At 34.4% G+C, this 10,618-nt stretch overlaps 1 protein-coding gene across 9 annotated transcripts in view; it reads right to left on the minus strand.

Moving 5' to 3' along the window:
- The window catches only part of MKLN1 (muskelin 1), a 417,215-nt gene that overhangs the window by 58,158 nt on the left and 348,439 nt on the right, over positions 1-10,618 (minus strand). For all 9 annotated transcript variants that reach the window (XM_037739986.1, XM_037739984.1, XM_037739988.1 and 6 more), the window contains 2 exons: positions 5,725-5,937; positions 303-524 (listed from right to left, as the gene is read on the minus strand). In XM_037739986.1, coding sequence (XP_037595914.1) covers positions 303-524; positions 5,725-5,937 — 435 coding nt within the window. The remainder of the gene's footprint in view (positions 1-302; positions 525-5,724; positions 5,938-10,618) is intronic.

Genomic DNA, 10,618 nt, shown 5'->3' on the forward strand with positions numbered 1-10,618 from the left:
AATTAATTAGTCATAAGATTGCCCAGATTGGTAGTCGGGTAATAACTATTTGGAAATTACCAGGTTGATGGGACTGGTAGTCGGGTAATAACTATTTGGAAATTACCAGTTTGATGGGAAGAGTCTCATAATTAGCAAACAGTTCACTGTTAGAGAAGTTCTGTCTTTCTCTGTCATTGCTACACTAATCATTTATTCCTAAGGAAAAGTTTTTAATCTCTTGAATTAGACCTCACCACTTCTTTTCCTGTCTAGACAGACACGACAAAATAACATTTATGCAATAAACGGAATATTCTTACTGAGTGGAATAGCATGCAGTGTCCTATTCGAGACTGGATGTCCTCAGGCCCAGCATTACAGGAGTCCTCTCGAAGAAGTTTCCAGGTTTGACATTGACAGTTGAAAGCAAATAAGCCACTGAATTGTGGTTCACTGGCTCTGCTGTCATCTACGCTGCCGTTACAAGTCAAAATTCTACCACCGAAAGTGTAGATCATATGTTTTTCTGAGTCCATACACATCTATCAGAAGAAGGCAACAGATTGAATAGGTTTAGTTTGTTCCTGTCATATGTGCTAAAACAAAGCCAACATGTGTAGTTTTACATTCTCAAAAAAACCCTAAACTTTGCCCCTAATGACACTAAATACCACCCTGATTATCGTAGGCAAGTTTCTAAATACTTTTTCAAGTTGCCATTTTTCCCAGTGAGAGTAAAAACATGTTGGGATAAAGAGCTTTCTGCTTTCCTGAAATTGTATCATTTCAATCAAAATCAACCAATATACATGAGGCATTGATTTACATGTAAGAGTGAATACTTATCATATTCTGGGTCGATAGTGATCGTACCCTCCTTATAAAAATTCCCTTCTTTCATTCTAGGCAAGCATCCTATTAATACTGCTACCATTTATTAAGAGATGCAAGTAAGAGTAGTGCAGCTAAATTCACCTCTCTGCATTTATTTTTATAAAACCCTTCAAATTACATTACAAAATAGTAAAACAAACAAAAAGACATTTACAACAAGCAAGTCTCCAGAATGACTTTTACAGTGTGAAGAACTCTGCCTCCTTTTAACATAGCACTATAAATTTAATTTTCTTTCAATTAAGCTATATACTTCATGTTTAAAAGTTAAGCTTTATTCTTCCATTCTTTTAACTCAAGATTATAGCTTTTCATAAAAATGTATGAGAAAACAGCCATTTGTCAGAAGACAATAAGAATCAAATTCTGTTTCAAATAATACATAAACCCAAGTTGGGAATTAGATGTTGAACATAAGCGGCATTTATATTAAAGAATAAATTGTGTTCATAAAATATCTATGTTTTGCTAAAAAAAAAAAACACAATTAAATATTTATGTTTAATTCTCCTACAAATCACTTCTATTTATCAATTTTTGCATTTTTAAATAAAAGGCTATTTTCATAATTTTAAAGGTTTAAAAAATTATTATTAAAAAGAAAAGATTCTAACGTCTCCTAATTCTTATCTACCACTAAAAAGATCCACCTCATTAGCCATTTCCCAGGTTTCTCAAAGCCTTCCATAAATTAAGATGAAAATTTATTCCCCAAGGTGAAATCTTGGTAAATATGGTTGAAAAACAAAGATCTCTGGCATACTACAGAAAGTATTCCTGTTTTAAAAACAATCATATAGTTAAAATCAGCATGCTGCTGAAGACAACTCAATTTGGTCCCATCCAACTACTGCCTCTGTTGACGGCTCCACTGGAGCTAGGTCACATTACCCTTCTGAAGTACTTCAGACTCAATCACTCCAAATATCTGAGACCTATGCTGAAAATCTTGAGGGACTCACATTAAATGAGCCTATTTCCATTTTTCATTAACTCATATGCTAATGGCCAATCTCCGTTACCAACCCCCACCTTTCTACTTCGTATGGCTACAAAGAGTTTCTTTCTTTTTGAGGATATTCAAGCTTAATTTTGATGTGACTTATTCTCATTTGTTTGCAAGGCTGAAGTATAGACATCTTTATCTTGGTACTTCTTCCTAGCACACCAGTCTAAACCAAAAAACCTTTTAATATTTGATTTCTACTCTTTTGATTTGTCATTTTTAATCTCTGAAAAAATCTGAAAAGCTAGAAACTTATTAAACTCTGTATGATAACAGAGTTATCTATCAAAGACTCCAAAAAATCTTTAAAGCCAGAAGTTAAAACACTGTTCATTTATTATGCCAGGTTAGATATTTAATTTTTAAAATCAAACAAATAGTGAATAACCATTTATTTTCCTGGGAAAAAATATTTTTTGAACCTGAAAATGACTTTACCCTACCTACAGGAATACAAGATTGGTAAGGGTTTGGCTGGGTTCAAAATAATCTCCTCACAAAATTTGAAGATACTGCTATAAAGCCTTCTAAGTATCCACTGTTGTCCAACCTGCCAACCCTCCCTTCTACAAACCTCCAAAAATGCCTCATAACCCAGTGAGAATGTCAATGAGCTGAGATCTTCAATTCTTCAACTCAAGTTTTTCCTGATACTTCTTGGCTAGCTCACTTTCCATTTTCTAGTAATTTCCACAAAAAGTGATTACACTTGAAGAACAGTTTGGCTAGATATAAAATTCTTGGCTCACACTGTCTTTTCTTGAATGTCTTCTAGATGTTGCTCTATTATCTCCTGGCACTGAAAGTAGATATAGAGAAATCTGATACCAGTCACATTTTAGTTCTCTTATAGGTGACTTGATCATTTTGTCTACTTGATATAAAATGATCTCCTATCTTTTATAGTCAATGTTATTAATATATGTCTTAGAGTTAAGTATTTGGGCCAATTTTTCCTGAATACAATATGCCCATTTGATATATGAAGTAAAATCTTTCCTCAGAAAAATGTTCTTGAATTCAACTGATAAATATTTGTTTTGTTCCATTGTTTTGGTTTTCTTTTTTAAAGTCTCCAGTTATATATGCATTGGCTCTCTTCTACCTATCTTCCCCGGTTAATCATTTTTACCTCTTTGTTTTCTTTTACCTTATTCCTATGGTGTAGGATCATTACCTATTCTTTTTAATGCTCTGTGTAGGTAAGTTTTCATTTCTAAAAGTGACAATAGACTGGGATATAACTTTCATTTACTTTTGTTTAAAGGAAATACTGTTATTTTTCTTCTTATTGTCTTTCTTTAGAATCTCTCTCTAAAGCTTTGTTATTTATTGCTTTTTAGTTTTTCATATGTAATTCAGTTGAATTTCCCTGGACCACATAACTTTACAGAGGATTTCTTTGGAAGATGGATATTCTTGCTCAAGAACTCCTTCCTCTGTTGCTACTGAATTGAATGCCTCCTTCAAAATATAGTACTTCTGTGAAGTCATACCTTCTCTAATTCTATGAATCTCATCTGGCTTACAGGGCTGTTCTCAAGCTTTGAGTTCCCCCAGTTTTTTACTGGCCATTGCAAAAGGAGCCATCATTCCCACTTGTCACTGTGTTTCCTTCACTTTTATAAAATAGTGCTTTCTGACACATATCACCTCTGGATCTTTCTGGGTACTTTATATGCGTAAATTCACCAACTTTTCCAGTGGCTGCCCTGGGTAAAATCCGTGACCTGTCCCTGACACTTCTCACTATGATGTACAACTGCTAGGCTCCCTCTGCATTCCCAGGTCTCCCGATTATACTGCTGTGGGCTTCAACAAAAGTTCTGGGTATTTCCGTTGTTTTAGGCTAAACTTACAAGGCATTGGGAATCGTAGGTTTACTGTGGCTCTTGGTTTTGCTGAGAGAGAGAGACAGAGAGACAGAGAGAGAGAGAGAGAGAGAGAGAGAGAGAGTGTGTGTGTGTGTGTTCGCGCGCACGTGTGTGTGCGTGTAAAGCTTTTTGCTTGATTATCACTGTTCCTGAAAAACTACACAAAGCAACATCAAGAAAAGCCTGAGAAGTAAACTGCCACTATGTTCTTAAGAAATCCAGTCTTTAAATTGTATTTCTTAAATATGTTAAAATTAAAAATGGCAAATAGCTTTTAAGCCTGCTTTTATCTTACAGCTTTCTCATATTTTTATCAAATTTGTACATTATGTGTTAAATCCTAATTGTCATGAACACCACAAGTTATTTTTGGAGTGTTATAAACACTACAAGTGTAAGTTCTAACTTATAGCTTTATTTGCATGAAATACAATAGCAAATGCAGGAGTATACAGATTACTTGCTTACTGTTACAGCGCTAGTTGTTGGCTGAATTAGTACTGAAATCCTTGTTTCTTAACCCCCAGTGTTCTGCTGTACCATCTAATCAGTTGAAAGCCATGCATTATTTAACAGCACTCAGCTTCCAAGAAACATCCTATTTTATAAAAGTCAAGAGAAACAAAGGCCACACACAAGAACTCTTTATGTACTACTCCTAAGCTATTCTTCTTTCAACCTGAAAAAACAAAAAAAGACATCAGCATCTTTTGTAAAAGAAATACATAACCATTTGGGAACAAGAGAATAAACTGTTCCCTAACGATATTATCTGCTGATGTTTTAAAAGATCAGAACCAGCCTAACTTTTCTTTGCATGCTTATTTTGCACATGAACAACATTGAGGCTGTCAGCAAGGATGTGCACAGCTCTGTGGAGCTCAGTTATTTAGAGCCAACGGAAGTTCCAAATTCAAGCTGGGGAGTATTTTGAAGACTACTGCTTTTGATTTTCTACCTACCACTTAACTTGATAGGCATAACTCACTCTTCTTCTCCTTATCATTCTCCTATAACAATTACATATTCGTATAAATATGGCAATAGGATAGTTCAAAAGCAAAGAATTAACAAAAATCTATAAAGACACAATAAATAAAGACCCTGGGTTCTAACTCCTAGATAAGATTTTAGGTCTCATGTAGGTTTTGCAATAATTGTAGCAACACCTCCCATTTCCCAAATACTAGATAATTTACATTCATCAATATAGAGTTATAGGTTTTTAAAGTCTTATTCTCTTCAATATACGAAAAAAACTTTGGACATGGGTTGAGCCAGATAAAAACTTGCTTACAGAATTCAAAATGATTACTGTCTTTTTGACCTACATTGAATTTGTATGGATTAAGTATTCAAAGACAGATAATAATGACAATGATGGGGCTAATGAGAGTTACATGCATATTAATATTAAAATAGCTTCCAATGAGGCTATGTTCAGTCTTCTAGTCCACAACATTATTGTGTAATTACTATTGGTGCTGAGTTTAATCTAGTATGTCAAATTCCTCTTCAGGTTTATAAAATTTTGTGATTATAAACAAAACAAAATAAATTTCACTCTAACTGGAAAAAAAGTTCTAGATTTCATCCAGTTTATTATAAAGTGGTTTTCCATTTCTTATAGGAATGTAGAAGAAATATAATTAAAAGGTTAAGTTGTTATGATTTATGCATATTTATTATAAAACTAAATTTGTTTTTCTTAATATTGTTCCATCTACCCTCTAAAGTTTCTAATCAACAATTTATGTCCTGAGGTCTTCATATTTTACCCTGCAACAAAAAAGAGAAAAAATGTAAAGAATAACTTTATACCTATTCAAACAGTAATTACTATCTGTCATAGGTATTTGTCATGGAAAGCACTATTAGACAACTCAGTATAACATCTAACATAAACTCTAATTCCAAGAATCACTAAGCACTGATTAATTCCACCATATATTTAACTGTGCATCAAACCTGATGATCAAACACCAATTTCGGCCCTCCATCAGCAGCAGTATCCTCACTTAGTAACATCCAAGTGTTTGTATCAATGTCATAACGATAGAAATCACTTTTCAGAGATTTGCTGTTCCTCACAGAGGAATCCAAATAACGCCCCAATGTGTAGATTTGCCTCCTTTGAATGTCAATGCACATTTTATGACATGATCTGGCACTAGGACCATTCTGTAGAGAGAGAGAGAGCGCTAAATAAATAAAAGCACACACAAAAAATCAAAGAACAAATAGACAATAAAATTAAACACCCTTTTTTAATTACCTTTCATTAAAAGGTTTCTCAGAAACTCACATCAAGTCAACTAATAAGTCCAACACTAGGCTTAACTCTCTAAAGGAAAGCAAAAGCAGTGAGCAGCAGGAGACACAAATCTTACCTTAGAAATGCTTAAAATCTACCAGGAAATATGAGATGAACTACACTGCACCTTATGGCATTCTGTTTATAACATCTATATGGCTTATACCATATACTGCACTGCATTTTAGTCATTTGTGCACAGAGTTCAATTCCCCATTACATGTCAATCTACTTTAAGACATGTTTGGTCTTTAAGTACATTTCTGTATTTCTCATCAGAATTTGGCACAAAAGAGGTACTCCAAAAATATTTAGAATCAGTGAATTCCAAAATTAGAAGAAACATCAATAAAATCTCTAGTTTAGTTTTCTTCTTTTAAAGAGAAGAAAATACAAGCCTAGCAAGGAAATATAAGACCAGGATGATACCTTTAATAAGTTAGTGACAGAACCTAAATAAGAATCCAAGTCTTTGACTTCTTCATCCATCCTTTACATTATAAAATTAATTTTCCTGACTGAATAAATAGCACAGCTACAGTAAATAAATGGGAATATATTAAGAACAGCAAATTATCAACAAATTAATTAATTGATATCACTTGTATCACAGGACCCAATAAAACATAAAAAGCATTGTAGTATAGTCAAAAGAGTTCACAGGGAAAAAAGAACTTCAACTGCACAAGGTTTGATTAGTTGAAAGGTGGAAAGGAAAGGAAAGGAAACTAATGTTTGTTAAACAACTCCCAAGTTCTGTTTACACTATTATTGTGTTGTATGTGTTTCATCTAATCCTTACAATAACCACATAAGGAAATATTATCACCATTTCACAGAGTCAATCGACACAAAACTAGGAAGTAAGATAGCAAATCTATGCCTTTGTGTACCAGAGTCAAAAACTGGGCCCTTTCACAATTTCAGATTATTTTTTTCTAGAAGAGAAACAAAGGCAAAAATATACTTGTTAATACAGTGCATGCAGTTATGACTCAGATGAAGAGTTCTTGCTGCAGATGTAACAAAATTGAAGTATAAAGTGATACAGGAAGCCTCTGATGAATGAGCACTGGGAGACTAATTTTTTACAAAGGGAGAGAAAATACAAATTGCCAGTACCAGAAATGAAAGCAAGATTCCCATTATAGACTTCCTAGAAATAGAGACAGAGAGATTGTCCAGATATCCACAGTGGTAAATTATATCAAGCACTTAAAGAAAAAATAGTTATCAGTTTTAGATAAATTTTTTTCAGAAAATAGAGGGAAAACGAAAAACTCTACTGTTTAATCCACATTCTCTTCCATTCCTAGCTTATTTTATGAGGCCGATATAATACTGAAACCACATGACAATACTAAAAATGAGAAGGGAGAGAGGGGGAAAAAGAAGGAAGAAATGGGGAGGAGGCAGAGAAATCATTTACAGGTGGCTAGGACCCCTTATGAACAGAGACAAAACCAATCTTTAACAAAATATTAGCAAACAGTAGCAATATATGAAAAGAATATTTTATAATAAAAAGGTATTTATCTCAGGAATGTAAAGTTGATTTTATATCTGAAAATCAATCAGGATAATTTGCCACATTAACTAAATAAAGAAGAAAAAAACACAGTTATGTCAACACATATGTAAAAAGAGCATTTGGTAAAATTCATTATTCATGATAAAAACTCATAGCCAAAATAGGAATAGAAAGACTTTCAATCTGATAGCAGATGTAAGAAAATGTAAAACTTATTATTTTTTAATGATGACATACTGAACACTCTTCCTCAGATATGAAACAAGACAGGGATGTCTTTTCTCACCATTTATATTTAACACTGCTGTGGAGGTCCATGTCAGTGCAATAAGGTAGGCATTAAAAAATAAAATAAAGGCTGGGCCTGGTGGCTCATGTCTGTAATCCTAGCACTTTGAGAGGCCAAGGCAGGAGGATTCATTGAGTTCAGGATTTCAAGACCAGCCTGGACAACATACAGAGACCCTATCTCTACACATAATTTAAAAATTAGCTGGGCATGGAGGCACATGCCTGTGGTCCAGCTACTGGGGAGACTGAGGAAGGAGGATTGCTTGAGCCCAGAAGGTTGAGGTTGCAGCAAGCCATGATCACATCACTGCACTCCACCATGGGCAACAGAGTGAAACTCTGTCTCAAACAAACAAACAAATAAATAAAATAAAATTATGATGAAAACGAGAAAGGAAAGGAAGAAGAAAAATGACTGCTTGTTTAAAACACTCTAAGGAATAAAAAAGAAGCTATTAGAAATAAGTAGACTTAACAAAGTGGAATGATAGAAAGGCAATATTAACAAATCAATTGTATTTCTCTATATTACCAGCCAACAAATGAAAAATAAAAAAATTTTAAATACCATTAGAATAACACAAAAAGCAAAATACACTGATATCAACTTAACTAAAATATCACAAACCTCTTAAAATGAAAACTCTTAAGAGTGCTGAGAGATAATGAAGATTAAAATAAATGGAGACTAAACCACGTTAATGGATTAGAAAGATTCAATATCCTTAAAACACCAATTTGCAGCCAGGCACAGTGGCTCACGCCTATAATCCCAGCACTTTAGGAGGCTGAGGCGGGTGGATCACCTGAGGTCAGGAGTCCAAGGCCAACCTGGCCAACATAGTGAAACCCCATCTCTACTAAAAATACAAAAATTAGCTGGGCATGGTGGTGGGTGCCTGTAATCCCAGCTAGTTGGGAGGCTGAGGCAGGAGAATCACTTGAACCAGAGAGAAGGAGGTTGCAGTGAGCCGAGATTGCGTCACTGCACTCCAGCCTGGACGACAGAGCCAGACTCCATCTCAAAAAAATAAAACCCACCAATTTGCTCCAAATTAATTTTTAGATTTATCATATTCCCTTCATAATCCCAACAGTTTTAGAAGCTAATGATTCTAAAATTTATATAAAAATGGAAAGGACCTAGAAATGCCAAAAGAATTTGAAAAGGAAGAACAAAGAGGTCTTATATTACCTACTTCACGAATGACTATACAGCTACAGTAATCGAGGGAGTGTCATATTGGTTAACGAGACCAAAATAGAACAGAACAGAATAGAAAGTCCAAAAAGAGACACATACTTACATGATCAATTGATTTTTGGCCAAGATGCCAAAGCAAATCAATGGAGTAAGAAGATAGGGAGTAACCAGAAATCTCATACATTGCCGGCCAAGTATAAAAAGGTACAACCATTTTGGGAAAAGCTTTAAGTTTTATTAATGGATAATAAAAGGGTGAGAGTTTGATGAGTAATGGCATAATTTCATAATCTTGAAATGCCTTCCTACAAATTACTTACTAATTATAAATTAAACAAATCTGGTGGGTATCTCCCTAACCAAGTGATTGAAACTAGTATCAGATAAACTGATGTAACGTGTCTCCTGATATGATATACTGAGGAGATGCCAATGTGATCTATGGGTTACTCCTGCTAAAAATATATCATCTAAATCCAACCTTAAGAAAACATAGAAACACAGTTGAGGAATATTCTAAAAAATAACTGCCCTGTATTCTTTAATATAATCAAAGTCAAGAAAGACAAAGAAAGGTTAGGGAACTATTCCAGACTAAAGATGACTACAGATGCAAGACACCAAAAACGAACACATGATCATGGTCTAAATTCTGGGGTGGGGTTGCAGAGTGACAAGGGATGCCTATAAAGAACATTACTGGGGCATTATTGGGATAATTGTCTATATCTGAATAGGAACTGTGAATTAGATTAAAGCGGCAGTTCTCAGTGTGGTCTGGGTTCTCCAAGGTGCTTCAGGGAGTCTACAAGGTCAAAGTTATTTTTACAACAATATTAACAAAAAAATTTGCCTTTTCAATCTTACTCTCTCATGAGTGTATGTGAACATTTCCAGGGGCTATATGACTTTCTGATATAGCAACTGAATGCAGAAGCATATGAATCTTGATGTTTTTTATTGAGCCAAACATTAAAGAGATTTATAAAACTATTTAAAAAAATGCCACTTGACTTAGCATGGTTGTCTTGGGGAATGGCATCTTTGTAATTGAGTTGTGAACTGATGCAGTTGCTTTTTCCACAACACACTACATATTTACTTGAAAGAACAAATAACGATCAAACTATGGTAATTTAGACATTATGGCAGACATTTTCTCAAAAATGAAGAAAGGAAGAAGCATATCCATCTTCTTCCTTTGTTGAAGGAAAATCAACAAAATTTGTTGCCAGTATTTTAATGTACGTTTTTAAGCAAAATTCGAATTATTGAAAACCTACCTGCCACTGTAATCTTGACACTTTCCCAATACTTAAAAGTCTCTATGAGACTGACGGTGATATTAACAAATGTGGCTTTTGGGATACTATAGTATAAAATATGCCAATATTGGCCGGGCATGGTGGCTCAAGCCTGTAATCCCAGCACTTTGGGAGGCCGAGGCAGGTGGATCACGAGGTCAAGAGATTGAGACCATCCTGGTCAACACGGTGAAACCCCGTCTCTACTAAAAATACAA

This window comes from Cebus imitator, unplaced genomic scaffold (genome assembly GCF_001604975.1).
Source record: "Cebus imitator isolate Cc_AM_T3 unplaced genomic scaffold, Cebus_imitator-1.0 Scaffold77, whole genome shotgun sequence".
In the NCBI taxonomy this organism is placed as follows: domain Eukaryota; kingdom Metazoa; phylum Chordata; class Mammalia; order Primates; family Cebidae; genus Cebus; species Cebus imitator.